The sequence below is a fragment of the Sphaerodactylus townsendi genome, linkage group LG03 (assembly GCF_021028975.2).
Source record: "Sphaerodactylus townsendi isolate TG3544 linkage group LG03, MPM_Stown_v2.3, whole genome shotgun sequence".
Taxonomy (NCBI): Eukaryota; Metazoa; Chordata; class Lepidosauria; order Squamata; family Sphaerodactylidae; genus Sphaerodactylus; species Sphaerodactylus townsendi.
Window position 1 is genome coordinate 888,660 of NC_059427.1, and position 20,889 is coordinate 909,548.

The 20,889-nt window shown below is 56.9% G+C and overlaps 2 protein-coding genes across 2 annotated transcripts in view; both read left to right on the plus strand.

Annotated features, from left to right (window-relative positions):
• The window catches only part of LOC125428777 (zinc finger protein OZF-like), a 798,123-nt gene that overhangs the window by 441,199 nt on the left and 336,035 nt on the right, over window positions 1–20,889 (plus strand). The window lies entirely within an intron of this gene.
• Window positions 23–20,831, plus strand: VPS52 (VPS52 subunit of GARP complex). The gene is made up of 20 exons (XM_048489062.1): window positions 23–342; window positions 9,401–9,482; window positions 9,853–9,905; window positions 10,007–10,082; window positions 11,337–11,404; window positions 11,549–11,724; window positions 13,531–13,681; window positions 14,986–15,086; window positions 15,373–15,505; window positions 15,678–15,735; window positions 15,953–16,086; window positions 16,199–16,354; window positions 16,823–16,941; window positions 17,241–17,364; window positions 18,001–18,096; window positions 19,126–19,233; window positions 19,352–19,417; window positions 19,713–19,824; window positions 19,983–20,101; window positions 20,492–20,831. The coding sequence occupies exons 1-20, from the start codon at window positions 253–255 to the stop codon at window positions 20,636–20,638; spliced, it is 2,169 nt and encodes a 722-aa protein (XP_048345019.1). The 5' UTR covers window positions 23–252; the 3' UTR covers window positions 20,639–20,831.

Here is a 20,889-nt window from a genome sequence, read left to right on the forward strand (position 1 = left end):
TCTCAGTGGGGCGGGCGGGGGCCTGTATTAGCGCCTCTTCGGTGTCCGCGTTGAAGCGCCCCGGCAGGAAACAGCAGCGGAGTTCCGGAGTTCCGGGGAGGGGAGATGATCAACCTGAGCCGAGCCTGACGTGGACCGAGAGGCATCCTGGGATATGTAGTTTAACCCTTAAAAACGGAAGTTCCCATGTGAGGCGCCCCCGGATGTTGTGGGACGAGCGAGGAGGAGGAGGGGACCGGCGACCGAGCCGTGATGGCCGCCGTGGTCGGTCCTGAGGAGGTGCGGCGGAGGCAGCAGCGGCCACTCGAGATGGAGGAAGAGGAGGCGGTGGCGGGCGGAACGGTGAGGGCCACGTACCCTGACCCCACTTCCGGTCCTGTGGACACCCTTACTTCCGGTCCCTGCAGAATCGGGGGAGTAGAGGCGGGGCGGGCGGCTGCAAAGTGGGGGGCGCAGCAGCAGTCCAGCGGGGTGGAAGGCTGGCATAGCCCCTTGTCTTGTTCCTGCTGTTTGTGTCCCTGGGCGGATGAAACTCTGCCCCCCCCCGGTGACTGTGGACTACAATTCCCATCAGCCCCTGCCAGCTTGGCCAGGAGGGGACTGTCAGTAAGGAATGCAATCGGGTCAGGGTTGCAGGAGCCCCCCCAGGAGTCTCCAAAGAGGGCTGAAGCAAGGCCTCCCCCAAGGGGTGCTAAACCCCGCCCCTCCAGATGTTCGTGGACCATAAACATCTGGATGACAGGGTTGGACACACACACACCCCTTCCATAAGTGTTCACATGATGCATTAAATGACAGCCGGCTGTGCACACTAGTATAACAGCCACCGTCCCTGTTCGTTTGTCCAAGTCACCGGGTGAATAATTTAATAAGTAATAATTCGTTCAAGTTTGTATGCTGCTCTTCCGAATCTGCTCAGGGCCCGGCTACTCTATTGTATAGAAAGACCTGCTATTTACGCTATACCCAATGGCTTGAAACAGAAACACACACACAGAGGAGGAAGGGGTCTGTGCTCTACTTATGTGCAACGAAGTTGTAAGGAATTCCATAGACGCAGAAATAAAAGGCTTTGGGAGTAAAAGTCCATTTATTAAGACATCTTAGAAAGCTCAAGTACACGCAGTGGCAGGAATGACACTTCCCGCCAGAAGCACAGGTTATAATACCATTCACCCCATCCCCCCTTCCTGCTTCCCATGGGAACAGAGTCTTCATCTCCCGCGCAACGATAAGGTCTCCGCCGATGCATCTGGCCCATCGCCCGGGCTGTGGAATGCACTCAAGGTTACTTCACTATCAACACCATTGAATCCTTTACACTCTGCCTCCCCTAATAAAGACCCCTTCCCCCAGGTTTATCTTGAGGAAGAAGTACGGTGAAAAGCAGAAATAAGGAATTGGGGGCTTCAATGTTTTCGGAATAAACCCATTGATTATTCCCAGAGGAAGCATCCCACCCAAGAAAGCTAAATATTGCCAAGCTGCTTACGATTAAAGTTTGGTGAGTCCAGGATAGCCGCCACTCTCAGTAGTGCTTGTGGCCATCAATAATAGTCGGTGGGGAGACCTCTCCGCTTTCGAGGTCGCGCTGCCAGGCATCGAAGCGGAGGGCCTCCTTGAGCAGCAGCTGGAAATGGAAGACAGGATGGATGTTACTGGTGAGAGTTAGGCAACCTAGCGAGCTTTGCGACATCATTAATCACTTTTAGTAATCTGAAAAAAGGAGTCCCACAAATCTCTTGCACAAGTTTGGAATATTTATGCACTGCGTCTCTGATTTTTTTGTAGATAAATACACCCAGGAGCCCACACGCATGAGGGAACTGACGGTGTTTATCCGCTTGCACACAGTTTTGGGAGTCCTTTGTTTGTTGTAAAGGTTGTCTGACCAATTTCCATCCCTCGGCTAGGGATGAAATCCATTGTTCAAAGAAATTCTGGGGTCCAAAGCAGCTGCCGGGTAAAGTTGTGGCATACTTGGCGGAAGGGATGCACTAGACACAATTTCAAAGGGGTTTTCTTTGTACTACTATGAACCGTGATTGTTGTAGGCGCATCTGCTCATAAACGGAATTGCTCGCACTAATTGTCTTTGTGGTAGTTGTAACAATTTCGCGTAAATACTCGCTCTAGGGGTTCTGTTCGATTCTCTTCGTCCGCCGTCACTGGCCACTTTGAACGCAGGGCGGCGACAGCCGGGACGGCCCCCAACAACCCCAAAAAACGCTTTCCAGAACTTCTCTTTGAGATGAATTAAATAAAGCGGTCGGAGACCACCTTAACGGGGCGGAAATTGAGACGGTAAACATGTTGGAATAAACAGCCGTAAGCAACTTAGGAGCCGGAGGAGGGCTGGAAGCACATGGAATAAAAATGGAGGCTTGCTTAGAGAATAAGTCCACCACCACCCATAAAACCGTGACAAGCATGACTTTTCGGGCAAATCTGTAATAGAAATCCATGGAGATGACCTCCCAAGAGGCTGGGAAGCTACCGAGAGAGTTTCAATAGTCCATGCAGGGCTTCTTCCCCGGGATGGTTTTGGCTTCTGCACAAACCAACAGCCCCAATGTATGCCTCAATGTCTTTGGCAGCATTGGCTTCACCAGAAACTGCCTACGGGCGAGGGCTAAGTGCAGAGTTTTCAAAAGCCAAAATGTCCAGCCTAATGGGCATGCGTGGCAAGCTTCCAGAACCTGCTTGGCGGAGGGGAGGCATCGCACTCAACATTCCCCTCAAGCCAAACTCCCATTCTCCAAAGCGCACAGTTGGGAGTCTCCTTCGCCGGCTGAGGGTTATGCAGCCCCGGGCTCTCCTCCACCCCTCAAGGAAAGGAGAGACGAGACTGAGGAACTGGGGTGGAGGAGGGAGAAGTGGACGCTTGAGACTGGTGACAGCCAACCCCAACTTGGGAGGGGGGGGTAAGAACAGTGCATGGGAGATGATGTCTCGGGTGAAGGCAGCCCCACCCCTCCCCCCGGTAGGCTGCAGGAGCCATCAGCCAATTTGTTGGTTCTACGGAAAATGGACTGTGCAGGAAACGAGAAAAGAAATCGCCCAACGGGTTGTTTTATGACATCTTGAGGGGGGTGGAAAGAGGACTGCTAGGTTTCTTTTAAGGATCCCGGACTAAACTTGAAAGAGGGGTGTTTAGCTCCTCCAGCCGAGTGGCGCCAAGTGGAGAAGTGCTGCTTTGATGGGTCAGAAATCTCCTTGTTCCCACAGTCCAGTTGGAGTTCGCACTAGAAGGGAATTTTTTTTAGACAAATAAGCACACGGAACCAGTCTACCATCTTTTATTTTTTTCTGCAACAGGCTGCCCCAAGTGCTTTGTCCTGGAGGCGGCCCACGAACCACAAACCGAGAAGTCCGAGGTCAGGGTGCTTTAGGAATAGGGTTCGTGGTAAAGAAGCGCAGATTTTTAATAGTTGAAAGGTTGTTTGACATTCCTCAGACCAGAAAGGGGCCCCGGGCTTCATGGACAGTGGATCTTTACCTTTGAATTAAGTAAGAGGTCTGTGAGAGAGGGTGAGAGCCAGTCTAGCAAATTGGGGTATAAAATCCGCGATGAGAAATTAGCAAAACCCGCAACGACTGGAGTTCTTTTCATGCTTTGGTGGGGCAGGCTACTGGGAGGACCAAGGCCAATTTTAGCAGGATCCATTTTAAGCCCCTCGGAAGTTAGATCCGTAACCCAAATAGTCAATGGAGGTCTGATGAAAACAACATTTGGAAGCTTGGTATAGAGAGATTGTCAAGCAAAGCTTTTCAATACCTCTCGAACCAATATTTCATGCTCTTCTATAGTTTGGCGCAGTAAATTAAAACGTCATCTAAGTATACAACCACTCCCTTGTACAGTAAATGCGTGGAGAACAGTTCGCTGATAAGGGCCATGAAAGTCTCCGGGGCCCTGCACTTAACCCGAATGGCATTATTAAATATTCAAACTGTCCAAACTTTAGTGTTAAACGCAGTCAGGTGTCTATAACCTTCAGCAATTTTGACTCTGTAGTAAGCTTCTCTCAAGTTCAATTTAGTAAAAATAAAGGCCCTTTGCCGAAAGTGCACCTGCGGTCCTTGATCAAAGGCAAAAGGATATTTATTGGACAGGAGACGCGATTGAGACCTCGATAATCTGTGCAAAGCCAGAAGACCCATCTTTCTTTTGACAAACAAAACGGGGAGCAGCGATGACTAATGGTAGTTTTCTGGTAGCCCGGCCAGTATAAACCCGCGAGCAAGGTTCTTGCGTCTAAGAAGACGCAACGGTCTTCTCCTCATTGGGACTCATCGCTGCAGATTCTAACACCTTGGGTAGTGCTGCACTGCTGGTTGTATGACACTTTTACAGTCAGTGTCTCTGTAAGGTGGCAACTGATCGCATTCCCAGCTCCTGAAAAAACTCTGGCTAGATCCTGATATGCAGGTGGGATGCCAATAGAATCGGGAGCAATCACCGAGGAAGCCAGGAGAGGGGGGGTGTGTCAGGAGACGCTGGGTTTCTTCCCAATTCATGTGTTCACCGCAGGGAGGGTCAGTGAATTCTAGGATCCTTTCTTTCCAAAATGAATTCCTTCTTGGTTCATGTAACAATAACCAAGGCATGCCCAGAACTATGGAGTGTTTAGCCATTACGGCGCCCAAATGAAACTAATTTTCTTCCCAATGGTCGTAGCGTTATAACGGAGGAGAACCGGGCTGTGTTTTGTACTGGGCCGGGTCCTTCACGTTTCCGAGTGGGGCTGCCGCCCATTTGGGTGAATGGTATGGAAGCTTAGCCAGAAGTTCCCGGTCTAGACCTAGCTCCTCTGCCACCTGGGGCCGCATTAAGCAGTGGGAGCAGCCGAGGAATCCACCACAGGGTCGGTGGCTATAATGCGAAAGTGTGTTTAAGCTGGGTTGGCCAGAAATGCTTGAACAGTAATGGGAGCGCTTGCCTTCACTCACCGGCGTCATTAGAGTCGGGCCCATGTCCATGGGGGGGGGCTGAAGAAAAGGCAAAACAGCTGCTTCCCCTCCCTCTGGGTGCCGCCTTCGGTCACCGCCTTTAGACGAGCCAGTGGGGCCGGCTGCCCTGACCTCCGCGGTGGTTTGGCAGGACGGAGTGCTTGTGAGCTGGATGGCGGTTGGTTTTGCTTCTTGGGACAGTTGGCGGCTAGGATGACCTTGCCCTCGCGCAGGGTAGAAGACAATAACCAAGTCGGGCGACGGCGCTCAGAGGTGGTTTCGGTAGGGAGCGGCTGGAAGCTTGGATTTGGTGGACACAGGTATTAGTGGTTTTAGCGTGGGCGGCCTCCCTTGACGGCAGCGTTTATTCCAAACGGTGACGCCACCTGGAGACCCCAACTGGATCCAATCTGTACCGGTAACGAGGAACTCACTAATTAAAGAAACACCGCTTCACGAAGTTTGCTGTCCACCGTGAGATTCGAGAGAAGTATTCGTCCGATTTCATGCGTCCAGGCCACTCAGAGGAGGAAGCTCCAGCAGCCGCATCGGCCACGGAATTCATCACTCGGACAAATTCTGCAAAACGGGCGGTTGCCTTGCTTGCTGGGATGGTTTTGATGGTGCGGATAGCTTCATTCTCGGGCGCCCTGGATCTTGAAAGCGCTCTTAAAAGCTTGGAGGAATGCTGGGCACTGTATCAGACGAGAAAGTCCTCATCCTGCAAAAATCCAAAACAGTCACTTAATCCAGTCGGCTTGCTGCCCCATCCAGGACTGGAGCCGATGTCCCATGCATTTTTTTTCGCTCAGACCGGGTATATAGATCATCATAGTCTTCCAAAGTGCGGCATTGAGTTGCAAGATGAAGTAGGGAAGTTTGGAAGCCGTCCCATCAAAACGGGCTGGTATCGAGGGGCGATAGTAGCCCTGCCTCGGGACGGCCCCTAAGCTGGCTTCGCTGGGGAGGTGGTTAAGTGCGCTGGTTGAGCAGGTTGGGTGCGCAGCTGCTGTAATGCGAGGGGCTGGAATCGGGCGCTGGCGGTACGGGGCTGGCGCTTGGGTGGCGAATCGACCGTGGCACGCGTGTAAGCCCCTGGCACCGGGTACGATCAGTAACAGCATAGGCTCCAAACTTGGGGCCCCCCTGGTCTGTTGCCTCCTTAGTTCCCTCTCCAACGCAGCCAGCTCCCTCTCCCGCCGAGCCAATGCATCTTGGTGCGCGATGCAAAGCAGCGCTTTTTCTCGCTCTAACTTTAACCAGTTCGGCCCCGCTAAGGGCTTTGCGCAGTGAGTTCACTTTGCGCGGCGCGAGAGCCTATGGAACGCCAAGGCGTTGCCGCTTTTGTAAATCCAGTCTGTGGACTGGTTCCAGGACTTTGTCATGGACTGGACAGGATCTTTAAGCATATTGTCGCTAGGTAGCCGCCGCTCTTTGCACGCGGTCCAACTTTCGAAGCTGGACTTCTTTATGCTAGTTGTTCCCGGTCCCTCTGCAGGTTTTCGCGCTCTTGTTGCAACTGTGCCCGCTCTCCCTCCCATAGCTGGCGCTTCGCGGTTCCATGCCGCTTGGGCATCTCGGTCGCCCCACTTCCTCATCCCAGTCTTCTCGATGGGAGAGGAACCGGTCCGCTGGGGAAATGCAGGCTTTTCTTCAGACTCTTCGCCTATCATCAGAAGCCCGAAACAGCCATCGGAGACACCGTAGCCGCGCAGAAATACCGGTGGTTCCCCGAAAGGCACCTCAGGCAGCGGTCAGCCGGACCGGGAGATGGGGGGAGTCCGATTGACAAGCTGCATGCGGATAATTCCTCCCAATTCCAGAGTTGAGTCCCCGTGTCGCTTTGACGGCCTCCAGTGCTGTGCTACGGTGGTTCCTTGGGGAGTATCACCAAAAATAATGACGAGTCCAGGAATCGCTCAATGGATTCCTGGGTTGCCGTGCTATTTAAAGCGTATGGTCAAGCCTCGTCTCCTCCGATGACAGGTTGCATCTGAGGTTTCGTAATCCACACGGTGAACGGGTAGTAGAGATCCGGATCCACAGGCGCCGGGATCCATAGACGAAGCTCTAAATCGACTCATGGAAGTCCCCATTGTCGTTGCCACGCCCCTCAGTCTCCCAACGGAGTAAAGGAAGACTCGTGGCTGATTAATGAGGAGACGGGGAAAGAGCCACCAGCGAGGCCCGCTTCTCCTGCCGGTTTCTCCAGGATCCAGAAGGGAAAGGTCGGAGCCCTCTTTGGGGGCTACCGCACCTTCCGCAGTAACATTCAACCTTCTCCATCGCAAGACAAGAGGTCCACTGCACAAAGAATATATATAGATGAATTCAAGGATTCCTGCCACAATGTAAGGAATTCCATAGGACGCAGAAATAAAAGGCTTTGGGGAGTAAAAAAGTCCATTTATTAAGACATCTTTAGAAAAGCTCATAGTACACGCAGTGGCAGGAATGACACTTCCCGCCAGAAGCACAGGTTATAATACCATTCACCCCATCCCCCCTTCCTGCTTCCCATGGGAACAGAGTCTTCATCTCCCGCGCAACGATAAGGTCTCCGCCGATGCATCTGGCCCATCGCCCGGGCTGTGGAATGCACTCAAGGTTACTTCACTATCAACACCATTGAATCCTTTACAGAAGTGCCTAAATCATACAAACATTTACATAAACATACCCTGTTTCCCTGAATATAAGACATCCCCGGAAAATAAGACGTAGTAGAGGTTTTGCTGAAGTGCGAAATATAAGGCATCCCCCAAAAGTAAGACGTAGCAAAGTTTTTGTTTGGAAGCATGCCTGACGAACAGAACACAGAAAAATAAGACATCCCCGGAAAATAAGACATAGCGCATCTTTGAGTGCAAAAATTAATATAAACTTTTCTTTTCGTGGAAACACGGTATATACTAATACCTACATTGTATTACTATTTTCTGATACAGGTACAAGTTTTATTTACACAAAATTCTAAACATCGTCTAATTTTCACCATATATCTTGAATGGCCGCAACATGTAAAGAATTATATTCTTCCTTTCCAAGAATTATATATGTTCCAGACCAAAAGTGTACATGTTCCAGACCAGGACCCTCTCCGCAGTTGTGCGGGGTTTTTAGTTTTTCTTCAGTGGTACTGGAAGTTCCAAGTTTGGCTTGTCGGGAGTCATTCGATGTGATATTTATCTTGGTATTATGCCCCCGGTTTCCCTTTACCAACAGCACTAATTGGGCCATAAATTGCTACTCTATTGCCTGTGTAGCAGAGCCCTCTGGGATAATTTGCAGAAAAACTGGGGGATGGGATTCTCCCTGATCTCCTCAGGCTGGCCCTTGGAGTGGCCACTCCTGATCTTTAACCAAACACACCCTTTTGTTGGTGGGACGTTTCACTTTCTCTCCCCCCCCCCCCCCCCATGTGTGTGCAAGGCACCGTGCAGACCCCTTGAAGGTTGCCCAGGTTGTTTTTGGAAGAGAGAGGCTGGGATGGGCCACCTGGCTAGCCTTAGAATCATAGAGTTGGAAGAGACCCCATAGAGTTGGAAGAGACCCCAAGGGCCCATCCAGCCTCTGTTTAGAAACCTCCAAAGGAGGAGACTCCACCACACTTTGAGGTAGTGCATCCCATTGTCAAACAGCCCAGACAATCAGAAAGTTTTTCGTAATGTATAGGTGGAATCTCTTTTCCTGCACCTTGAACCCAGCACTCCTGGTCCCAGTCTCTGGAGCAGCAGAAAACAAGCTTGCTCCCTCACCAACATGACAAACCCTTCAGATATTTAAACATGGCTATCATGTCACCTCTTAACCTTTCCGTAACTAAACTAAACTAAACATATCCAGCTCCCTAAGTCTCTCCTCGTGGGCCTCTTTGCGCTTGGCCCCTGTTTTTCAGAAGTGCCCACCTGAAAGAGAGCAGCACTTGGAACAGGGCCTGTGGGGGCTTGAAAGAAAATAGATTTGAGGTGCCTATAAATGAGTAGATGTGTCTGTTCTCTTACAGGGAGGGCAGTAGATGGGGTGGGAAGAGAGTAGCAATTAAGGCTGCCCTGCCTCTCAACATGCTCCCAGGCTGAGCCCCCAGAGGCCTCTGGAGAGCTTGGCTGGAAAGCCCCCTCCCCTGCTTTGCAGGAGGGGAAACAACCCCCCCCTCCTCCTGTCTTTGGGCTTTTTGCTGCAAAGGAGTTTGACATCAGCCAGCTTTGCCCATCCGCTGACCTGGGAGCCTCCATGGAGTTGACCCCATTCTGAGCAGCTCCCTCCGGTGTGGGGTGACCCGGGTGGTCCGCAGACCCTTCTCTCGGGACCCCCCTCCGCCCCCTCTTCCTTTGGCTCTGGCCTCCGCATCCTCCGTGGCTCCCCTTTCCTGAGTGCCGCCTCCCCCCCACCCCCAAGTGGGGTTTAATCTCAAGTTGTCTCCCCCTCCCCCTTTGCTGTGTTGCAGGGCCACAGTGAGGAGACGCTGCAGCTGAACTTGGGGGATCTGGACCTGACTTCCGAGGAGTTCATCTTGGACGAAGTGGACAGTAAGTTCTTCCCCTGCTCTTCCTGCCCACCAGCAACGGGGGGTCTTCTGTGGCAGGTTTGCCTTAAGGGATCCCCCCCCCCCAGAAGAGCTGGTGTTTACATGTCCCCTTCCTGGTTTGCTCCTCACTAAACTAAATCCCTTCTGGCCCCCTGAGCATTTGTCCTAACCCCCCCCCCCCCCACCTGAAGTGGCTCCTGGGTCCGGGCGTCTCCCCTCCGGGCAGGTTCTGAGTGGGATGCCCCAGCCGTGTCCCCAAAGGACCCTCCACAGTTGACACAGCAGAGCTGCCTGCTGTGGGGTGTGTGTGTGTTATATTGGGGGGGGGGGTCCTGGCTTCCGTGACCCTCCCCTTCGGCATTCTCTTTCAGTCCACATCCAAGCCAACCTGGAGGATGAGCTGGTGCAGGAAGCGCTGAAGACGGTGAGTCCCCACAGGAGCCAGGGGGGTGGGAGGGCTGGGCGGGAGGGGGTGCTTGGCTGGGGCCTCAGTGACCCCCCCTCCCCCTCCCTTTGGCCTTGCAGGGGGTGGACCTGAGGCAATACTCCAAGCAGGTGGAGCTGGAGCTGCAGCAGATCGAGAACGCCTCCATCAAGGACTGTATCCACAACCGGGGGAACGGGAGGGTGCGGGTGGGCAGGGGGGCTTGGCCCCAGGAGCCTCTCTGCCCGGGGAGGGGGGGGGTTGCCTCTCCCCACCCCCACCGGGTCTCTCCAGGCCAGTCCTGACTACCGACGGGGTGCAGGGAGGTCTTTTGAGAGGGCCCCCGAGGGCAGTGCAGAGGACGGCTTGCTGTGAATGCAGGCCGGTGGATCCCGCGAGGGAGGACAGGCAGGGGAGTGTGAGCCAGCGTTTGGCTGGCCCTCGTGGCCCTTTCTGACATGGCCGGGGAAAGCCGATCGATTGCTGCTTCGGGGTCAGGGAGGAATCTTCCCCCAGGCTAGACTGGCCCAGGGAACCTGAAGGGGGTTCGCTTTCCTCTGGGCATAGAGCAGGGGTCCCTGGGGGAGTGTGTGTGTGTGTGCGCGCATGGGGAGGGGGCAGCTATGTGTGTCCTGCATTGTGTGTATGTGGGAGGGGGGTTGGACTGGATGACCCTTGGGCATCTCTCAAGCTATATGATTTCTCTGTCCTGTCCATCAAACCCCTCCCAATATGCAGACTCAGGTTTACTGCGTGTGAGTTAACGACCAGGGACGCTCCGGAGGGTTTTTGCTGAATCTTCACATTTCCCTGCAAAGCAGCTGCCTCAATTCCCTCTATTCACAGCCTCCCCCCAATGGTTTTCCCTAAAAGCGGGGGGCCGGGCGGCTCCTCCTCCGAGGCCAGGGCAGGGGGGCAGGGCGGGGCCGGCCTGAGAAACTGTGGCGGCCGTCCATAAACAAAGTAGGGATAAGCCCAGGCGCAGGACTCTTCGGGGCCACCGTCTCCCGGTCTCCCCTGCCAACCCAGGGCTAGACTCAAGGGGGGCGGGGCTGGACGTTCTGTGCTGCTGCATTTCAGACCTCTTGCGTGCAAAGCCCCATGCCCCCTCCCACTGAGCCGAGCCAAGGCCCTTCCCCAGCCCCCTGCAAGGGCCGCTGTGGGGGTCTCCAGGCAGACAGGTAGATTTCAGTCCAGGAGCCCCTCAGGAGCCAGCAAGGGCGCCTGGACTCTCCAAAGTTTATTCCCCCCCTCCCCAAAAAAATCTTGTGGATCTCTCAGGTGCCGCCTGGACTCAGATCTGTCCACGGGAGCCGCCTGGGCCTGGGTTTCCCAGCAGAGGGTGGTTGTGGGGAGAGGCAGGGCCCTTCCTCGCAGGGGTGTCACGGGCATTCCTGCCAAGCGGTGGTTCTCCTGAGCGGCCTCGCCCAGACATCAAGGAGGGCAAGAACATCGCCTCGCTGCACACCCAGATCACCGCCTGCGACGCCGTCCTGGAGGTAAGTGGGCCGGCGCTGCCTGGCCTGAGGGGGCCGGACCGTTGCCATCGGGGGCTGCCCCACAAGAGCCTCCTGGGCCGGCCGCTGAGCCGGTTCTGTGCTGCTCTCCTGCTTCTCCCTGACGCCCCTCCCTCCCGCCTGCAGCGCATGGAGGCCATGCTCAGCTCCTTCCAGAGTGACCTCAGCAGCATCAGCTGCGAGATCCAGACGCTGCAGGAGCAGTCGGTGGCCATGAACGTCCGGCTGCGCAACCGCCAGGCCGTCCGCGGCCGCCTCTCCCAGCTGGTGGATGAGCTGGTGGTGCCCAACGTCATGATCAGGTGGGGGGGTTTCCCGGGGCGGCGGAGGGGGGTGGGGCCCGGTGGGGAGGGGCCCAGACAATTTGAGTGGGAGTGGTCCTGGGGCCGGCGGGCTCAAGACAGATCCGAGTTGGCAGTTTTTGCCAGCTGCCTTCAAAAGACAGCTCCTCTGCTCTGACTGCCCCGGAGTCCTTTCCGGGAAGGGGGGGGGGGGTCCATGGCTTCTGGCAGGAAGAGCTTCTCCTGAAATCTGCTGCGTGAGGAGTGGGGATGCGGCCCGAGATGAAGCCAGGTACTTTTCCCAGGCCAAGCAAATCTGGGACACCCACACCAGGCCACAATCTTGTAGCCTCGCGCCCAAACTGAGCTACGGGCAGGTAAAGGTGTGTTACCTGAGCATGACTTTTGCAAGGGTAGGTCTGCGATCTGTCCAAGGTCCCAGGCAGAGTAGGGTTCTTTCCCTCAGGGGTCCCAGTTCAGCATCTCCAGTGAAGACAAGGATTGTGCTGCAGGTGGCAGGAAATACTTCTTTGCCTGAGACCCTGCCTCCCAGAGTGGGCGAGACGGGCTTTGAAAGACCAGGATTGGCTTCCAGGTCTTGTTGGGGCCACATGAGAGAGTTTGGGGAGTGGGGGGAGGTCCTGAAGCCCTCTGCCGCGTTCCCTTGATCTCTGCCGCATTCCCTTGATTTGTCCATACAACAAACTCAGTTGTAAACAAGATCCATTTGTTGATAAAAGGGTCAGAATAATTATGTTTTGGAAAGGTTTTGTCAGGTCTGATTTAGGCACACGAAATCCCCTGAAAAGAACATGCCAGCAACTCCTCCGTTACTCAGTCACATCTGTTCCCAGCCATACGGCCCCTCAGGAGCAGCAGTGGCGTAGTGGTTAAGAGCAGGTGCATTCTTAATCTGGAGGAACCAGGTTTGATTCCCTGCTCTGCCGCCTGAGCTGTGGAGGCTAATCTGGGGAATTCAGATTAGCTTGTGCACTCCCACACACACCAGCTGGGTGACCTTGGGCTAGTCACAGTTCTTCGGAACTCTCTCAGCCCCACCCACCTCACAGGGTGTTTGTTGCGAGGGGAGAAGGGAAAGGAGAGTCTCCTTCTCGGAGAGAAAGGGGGAATATAAATCCAACTCTTCTTCTTCATGGCTTCAGACTGATGGAAGAACTGAGATTACCCTGTTCCCAGCAGAGTAAAACACAACAGAGTTATAAAAAAGGAATTGTCCTGGATTATGATTCTGGATATAAAAAGTTAGGCTACAAAATATACTTAACAAAAGCGGAAGACAGAAAAACAAGTCATGTGCAAAAGGCACAAGCAAGCAAACGAGCTCGCCCAATAATCAAACGCAGCATCAACAATACAGCACAGGGGTAAAGAGGAGAGAATGAGGTAGAGGTAGAGAAGGAGCATACGTAGCTACCCCATAATATGCAGACAATAAAGGTGACCCCCAATCAACCCATTCACAGCTCAGAGGTGCCAAATATTGTAACGCTGACAAGGAAGCAGCATCTTGAGAAGGCTGTTTTCAAAGAAGCTCCTGGCGGCTGCTAGCAAAACACAGAAATTCAGTTAGCGAGACCTTTATCAGGCAGACAGAACCCCCCCCCCTCGTTGCCACATCTCCAGCTCTCCCCTGGAGACACATGGCCAGTCCACCAGGTGAGGGAGAAAGACCCTCGGGCTTGCTGTTTGAGCAGGCCAGTTCCCTGCAAGGGCTGCGGGGTGGGCCAGGGTCCGTGCCTGTCCTCTTGCCCCCAGCGGCGGGGGGGGGGGGGTTTCCCTGACGCTCGCTGTTCCCCCTCCCTCCAGCACTATCCTGGAGATGCCGGTGACGGAGCAGGGCTTCCTGGAGCAGCTGCACGAACTGAACAACAAGATCAACGCGGTGAAGGAGCAGGCCTTCCGCGAGACCCTGGCCTGCGCCGACGTGGCCGACATCCTGGACAAGCTGAAGGCCAAGGTGAGGAGCGCCCCCTCCCCCCCAGCCCTGCACACACACACCCTCCCTGCAGTGCTGGCTCCTCTCTTGCTGAGAGGAGAGGCCTGTGGGCTGCCCCCGGCCCTTGCCTGTGAGGGCTGCCAGCAGCACCAGGTCGGCTGGGGAGTTCTCTGGTGTATGCCGTTGCCCTGGGCGGTGCCTGTGGGGCGCCCTTGTGCCCTTAAGTGGTCCCGGGGCCCACCCTTTCCCCGGAGTTCTCAGGGGCAGCTGTTCTCCCTGCGGGAGGGAAGTTGTGGGCCCTGTGGCGGGTAGAGCCGTGGGGCGGTGTGAGGTACGTCTGCCTGCAGCTGTGGCCAGGTCCACCCGCCACGTGTCTCACTGTGGTGTTAGTTCTGGGTGGTTTTTCCCAATTTGTAGCCTGACCGAATGGGCCCCGTCTCCTGGAGGCCAACACTGCACGCTAACTCTGGGCTCCTGCGTGCAATCAAGGCCCCCTCAGTCCAGTTCTTTCAAGCGTGTTCTAGTGTTTGCCATCCACTGTTTTCCTTCGGTCTTCAAACCCCCTGCCACTGCTTCTCTACTTGAATGGGTTTTCAAAATATATTCTCTAAACAATTGTCTGAGCTGCTGTCTCTTAATAATGTCGGCAGCTTCGCCGTTTCTGAGTATTTTGTAACTCTGGGAATCCGGGGTCTCCCGGAAGGCTCCTTCTGCGATTCTGTTGGGCAGCTCCAGCTGTGCAGGCCCCTCCTCCTCAGAGCAGGTGGGGGTGGGGGGAAGGGGGGGTTCACGCTGAGGTGCTGAAATTAGGTTTTTGTTCCTAAAGGTCACCACCTGAGAGGCAGGTGTGTGTGTGTGTGTGTGTGTTTTGCAGGAGGGTCCTTTGCAAAATGATCCCAGTGAAACCTGGCAACAGCACTGGGGGCCTCTTCTGTGCTTTGTGTGGGGCTGTGTGTTGTGGGGCTGCCTGGGACCCCCACCGCCCCTTCCTATTGCGGTCTTCATCAAGTAGACCCCAACTGAAACCTTCCTTTGGACTTTTGCTGCCAGAGAAACACAAAAGGGCCCTGAGCAGCGTCTTCCTAAGTCAAAATTAGGTGGAAGCTGCTGGAAGAGGAGGGGGCCAGTCCAGCCCCTCCCTCTGGCCTTTTGCTCATCTGCCTGGAGAGGGGGGGGGTGAGCAGGCCAAAAGGAGGCGGAGGTGGGGTCCCTCACTTGAGAGCCAGGCCTGGAATCCCCTGGACTCCGGGTCAGAGACGGGTGTGAGTCGTCTCCGCTGGGCCGTCGTCTGCCTAACCCCCCCCCCCTTCCGCCCCATGTCCCAGGCAGTGGCCAAGATCCGGGAATTCATCCTGCAGAAAATCTACTCTTTCCGCAAACCGATGACCAACTACCAGATCCCCCAGAATGCCCTGCTCAAGTACAGGTGGGGGAAGGTTGGTCCTCGTGCTGGGGTGGGGAGGGGCTTCGTGGGATCTGTGTCAGAGGTGACAGAGGGGAGGGGCTTTGTGGGTCTGTGTCAGAGGTGTGTGTGTGTGTTCCTGGCTGCCCTGCAGCTAGCCGAGTGTCCCAGGTGTTGGGTGCCGGTTTCTCCTAGCCTGCCTTCCTCAGCGGCAGGTTCTGGGGGCCAGACCTCCGGCTCCCTTTGCACAGAGTGTGGGGCAAGGAGGGGGACACCCCCTGAGGTTTCTCGCACTTCTTCCTGGGGGTAGGTTTTTCTACCAGTTCCTGCTGGGGCATGAACGGTCCGTGGCCAAAGAGGTGCGGGACGAGTATCTTGAGACCATGAGCAAGATCTACCTCAGCTACTTCAAGTCCTACACCTCCCGCCTCATGAAGGTGCAGGTGAGAGAAATGGCCAAGTACCAGAGGGGAGGGGGGGGCTAGTTCTGGTTCTTGGGTTCCCTTGGGGGGGCCCTGTAGACACCCCCTCTCCAAACCCTGAACGGCTTTTGGATTTCTACTTCTGGTTTCTCTTTTCCTCTGATTTGTTTCCTCCTCTCTTTCCAACCTGCAGTACGAGGAAGTGGCTGAGAAGGACGACCTCATGGGCGTGGAAGACACAGCAAAGAAAGATATCCTCTCCTGTGGGGGCAGCGGGGTGGGGGGGACTGGTCAGTCCACTCTGGGACCAGAAGCCTGTCTAATACAGAGAGAGAGACCCTCGTTGGTCCTCAGGGGAAATGGGTCCCGAGCACAGAGTCAAGCCCACAGAGTCCAGCCCGTGTCTCTGCCCCACTCCCACCCCTGGAGCAGGGCCTTGTTCTGGGTGGCCCTTGACTCTCCTGCCACGCTTCTTCTCAAAGCCTTCGCTCCGGAACCGCAACACGATCTTCACGCTGGGGAACCGCGGGAGCGTAATTGGGGGGGCCGAACTGGAGGGCCCCATCATCGTCCCGCACAGTGCCCAGAAGAGCGACGTCCGGGTGAGTGATGGGCTTAAGGGCCAAAAGGCGGAGGGGGTCGGTGGCACGGGCACCCGTCTCCGTGAGGGGGTGTCTGCGTCCTGCCCCCCTGACCACCCTCTTCCGCCTCCAGTACCCCTTTGAGTCGCTCTTCCGGAGCCAGCATTACGCCCTGCTGGACAACAGCTGCCGGGAATACCTCTTCCTCTGCGACTTCTTCCTGATGACCGGCAACCCTGCCCTGGACCTCTTCAACGCCGTCATGGGGAAGACCCTGGCGATGTTCCTCGTGAGTAGAGGGCAGGCGAGGCTGGAACGCTCCACTGGAGGGTCAGAGGTTGGCCTGGTCACCTGGGGCCTTTTATGTATTTTTATAATAACAACGGTTGTTATGTTTCACCTGGTCAGCCATCTTGATGTCTGCAAGGCAGAAAAGTGGCTAACAAATGTTCTAAATCAGGGGTGTCCAACTCTGGTGCTCCAGATGTTCATGGACTAAAATTCCCATAAGTCAGTTGGCCATGCTGGCAGGGACTGATGAGAATTGTAGTCCATGAACATCTGGGGCGCCAGAGTTGGACACTCCTGTTCTAAACAAACCCTGCCCTGGGCTGACAGAGGGCGAGCAATCTGCTCCAGGGGTCCCTGCCTGAATCCCACTCCTGGGGGCTCCTCGAGGTGGGGGGCGCTCTTCAGCCAGCTCTTTCAGAGAGCGCCTGACCCTCCCCGCCACGTCTCTTGCTCTGGCCGCCCACAGAAGCACATGGACGCCTACGTGAGCGACTGCTACGACAGCATCGCCGTGTTCCTCTGCATCCACATCGTCCTGCGCTTCAAGGCCATCATGGCCAAGCGGAACGTCCCGGCTATCGACAAGTGAGTGGTGCCCCCCCTGCCCCTCCCCCTCCCCGGCAGGCTCAATGGGGCCGAGAGGGCGTGGCCGGCCGGTCATCTTCAGTGCCGCCTGAAGCTCTCTGTGCCCTAAAGCCCCCTGCCCTCATGGGCAGCCCTCCTCCCTGCAACGCCGGTCTTGGCTGTGCCCCCGCCTGGCCATGGCTGCTGTGCCCGGGGCCAGAGGGCCCCTCTGACGCCCGCTGCCGAGCCCCCCGCCTCCCGATCCCACCGGGGCCCCGGGCGGGCTCCAGGCTTCACCCTCGCGGCCGTCCCTCCCGCAGGTACTGGGACACCCTGCTGGAGCTGCTGTGGCCGCGCTTCGAGCACATCCTGGAGCTGAACATTCAGAGCATCCAGAACACCGACCCCCAGAAGCTGGGCTTCCTCGACACGCGGCCCCACTACGTAAGCGGGGAGGGGGGGTCTGGGTGCCCTCGCGGGGCCTCGTCCGTGGGCCGTCTTGGGGGGACGCAGCTAGGCAGAGCAACCCCTTCCTCTCCCTCTGGCAGGGAGCACCTGCCCCTCAGACTTGCCTGTGGAACTCCTGGACACAAGGCGGTCGCACGCGGGGGGAGGGGGCAGGGACCAGTGGCCGCTCACCCCCCTGGGGCTCGTTGCTCAGGGGAATTGGCGCCTGCACAGTTTTCTTGTCTGAGTTTGGGAAGGAGAGACGTGGAGGGCCAGCCTGGTGTCGTGGTAAAGGGTGGTGGATTGTAGTCCGGAGAACCGGGTTCAATTCCCCGTTCCTCCAGATGAGCGGCAGACTCTAACCCGGTGAGCCAGATTTGTTTCCCCGTTCCTCCACATGAAGCCTGCCGGGTGACCTTGTGCTAGTCATAGTTCTCTCAGGACTCTCTCAGCCCCACCAACCTCCCGAGGTGTCTGTTGTGGGGGGAGGGGGAAGTACGTAAACTTCCGTGAGTCTCCCTACTGGAGAGAAAGGCGGGGTATAAACCAAGCTCCTCTTTGTGTGTCTGTCCTGGTGGGGGGGGGGGAGGTGTCTTTGTCCTGCTGTGGTGATCCTTATGTGTCCCCCCCCAGATCACCCGCCGCTACGCAGAGTTCTCCTCCGCCATTGTCAGCATCAACCAGACGTTCCCCCATGACCGGACGTTGACGCTGCTGGAACAGCTTCAGGTAGGCGGGGCTGGGAGCGCGGCAGGGAAAAGCCAGGCACCCCCACGTGTCCCCCCGCCCCCACTGGTGCAAAGTGGGCGGCCCAGAGCACGAGGCAGGGAGGCCAAGACCAGACCTGCAGGCAGGCTGTGGGGAGGCCGCTGGTCAGCCACAGAAGGCCGCAGGCTCCGTCTCCGAGGCCCGGAAGGGCAGCCGTGGGTCAGGGGAAGGAGGACGGGGCTAGACATGCCGAGCTTCCGACCCACGGCTGGCTTCATCAGGTTGTAGGGAAAGAGGGAGGGGCCCGCAGTCCAGTGGTGGAGCAGGTATCACCTCCCCCCCCGCCCCGTTCCGCCCCCAGCCTCTGGAAGGAGGGGCCCTTATGGGGTGTGCCCAATGAGAAGAGTGCCCTCAGATCTGCCTGTGGGGGTCCACAGCACACTGGTGATTTGAACGGGGGTCTCCCAGAACCTAGTTCTGCACTCTAACCAGTAGCGCAGTGCCAAGGGGGTGGGGCAGGGCACGATGCACCGTGCGGGGGTGTTCTGGGAGTGAGTGCAGCTCCCCCTGGCTCCGCCCCTGACTCTGACCCGGGAGTGTGAAACTCTGGCCCTCAAAGATGTAATGGAGTATGATTCCCAGCATGGCTAGCAGGGGCTGATGGGAATTGCAGTCCATGAACATCTGGGGGAGTCAAAGTTTCACACCCCTGCTCTAGCCACTCCCATCAAACTGCCTGTCTGGGGGCAGAGGAAGGGTTGTCTCCTTCTGCCTCTCGTTGGCAGAGGCTCCCAAGGAGCCTCTCTGAATTCATGCCCCCTCCCTGCTGGCACAGAAGAGCCAAAGGCCGGTCCGAATCGGACTCCTGTTGCCCCCCCCTTGGAGACTCCCAGAATGACGGCTGGCGTTCCTGCCAGGTGCAGAGGAAGCAGCGGGCACCGCCCAAGCTCTGCCGAGGGGGCACCCAGGGGAGGGGCTTCTGTGCGCTGCCTTGTTCTCCCCGGGGGACAGCCTCTTTCTGTCTCTCTGCCTCCCCCCCCCCCACCCCAGGCCGAAGTGGAGAACTTTGTCCTTCGAGTGGCGGCCGAGTTCTCCTCCCGCAAGGAGCAGCTCATCTTCCTGATCAACAACTACGACATGATGCTGGGCGTCCTCATGGTAGGCACTGGTCAGATGGCAAGGACCCCCCCCCCAATGACCCCCGTTGTGTGTTGGGGGGAGGCGTTTGCCACTGGCTGGTCTCTGATCCCACTCTGGTCCCCCCTTCTCCCCCCAGGAGAGAGCCGTGGAGGAAAGCAAAGAGGTGGAAGGCTTCCAGCAGCTACTGAACGCCCGGACCCAGGTGAGCAAACCCCAGCAAGGAGGGGGGGGGGCTCCTGCCCCTGAGTCAGGGGATGGGGGGGAAGCAGGTCGGAGCCTCCTGGGCTCGGCTGGAGCCAGAGAGAACTGGTCCCGGGCAGGATACGGAGGCAAGAGCCTTGCGGGGTGCCCACGAGGACCAGATGCCTGAAGGCTAGCCAGAGCCAGGCAGAGGGCCTGCCCAGGTGGCAGGAAAGGGGCAGCCGGCCGGGGCAGGGCAGGGGTGGCCGGTCCCCTGTCCTCAGTTCTGTTTCTCCCCCTGGCCTTCCCCACTCCAGGAATTCATTGAGGAGCTCCTGGCCCCCGGCTTTGGGGGGATGATTGCCTTCGTGAAGGAGGCCGAGGCGCTGGCGGAGCGGGGCCAGCTGGAGCGGCTGCGTGGGGAGGAAGGTGAGTCACCCTCTGGAGGGGGGGAGGGTCTGGCCGAGGAGGTGCTGTCCAAGCCCAGACCTCCCCTCCATCTTTGTGAGCTGCCTTGAAGCAAGAGGGAAGGCGGGCCGGAAACGTGTCCGTCAATGAACCGTGGACTGTGGTCTCTGCTCCCGCAGCCCGGGTGACGCAGCTGGTGCGAGGGTTTGCTGGGACGTGGAAGGCGGCCGTGGAGTCCCTCAGCCAGGACGTGATGCGCTCCTTCACCAATTTCAAGAACGGCACCACCATCATCCAGGTGAGGCAGGCAGAGGCCGCAACCGGAGGGGTAGTCTGGAGCACGTGGTGTTGTGTGGCTGAAACCCTACAGGTGCTTCCTGGCCTGTCCCCCCAGCCGGCCTTAGGTGGCAGAAGTGCCCAGTAATACCTCCCCCACCCCCACCCCAAAGGAAATGTAGCTGTAGCTCATCTGCCGTCTTTTGGGCGGTTGCCCCAGCCGGGAAGGAAAAGGCCAGCCTGTCGTGGCTAATAAATAACCTCCCAGCTGAAGATGCAGCCAGGCAGGAAGCGGGAACCTCCAGACCCAGAGGGGGAGGAGCTTGCGCAAGAGGGCGGAGCCGTAGGCTGTGTGCGTGTGTGGCTGGAGCCTGCCCTTCTTTCCTCACCCCCTTCTCATCTTCCCCTGCAGGGGGCGCTGACGCAGTTGATCCAGTACTACCACCGCTTCCACAAGGTCATGGCGTTGGCCCCCCTCAAGGCCCTGCCTGTCCGCTCGGAGCTCATCAACATCCACCATCTCATGGTCGAGGTGAAGAAGCACAAGCCCAATTTCTGAAGGGGGGGGGGCGCAAGGGGGACCCCAGCTCTCCTGTTGCTGCCGGCCCTCGTCCTGGGTGGGAGGACACCACCTCCATTGGCCGGGGCGTCGTTTCACTGGGGGGATCGGCTCCCCCTCCCCAACCAGGTCTGTCTGTCTGTCTGCCTGTGCTTTTGCCTTGTACAGTTGCAATAAAGTCTGTTGCAGTTCAGTTCAGAAGTCCTCCTCTCCTTGTGGGGGGTGGGGCAGGGCAGGGCAGGGGGGCAGAG

What these genes read in the sequence shown, in the direction of transcription:
- VPS52 (XM_048489062.1), top strand. Translation starts at nt 253, where the DNA reads ATGGCCGCCGTGGTCGGTCCTGAGGAGGTGCGGCGGAGGCAGCAGCGG. An exon ending in AATGCCCTGCTCAAGTACAG is followed by an intron (nt 15,087 to 15,372) that starts GTGGGGGAAGGT and finishes TCCTGGGGGTAG; the next exon opens with GTTTTTCTACCAGTTCCTGC. An exon ending in CCCAGAAGAGCGACGTCCGG is followed by an intron (nt 16,087 to 16,198) that starts GTGAGTGATGGG and finishes TTCCGCCTCCAG; the next exon opens with TACCCCTTTGAGTCGCTCTT.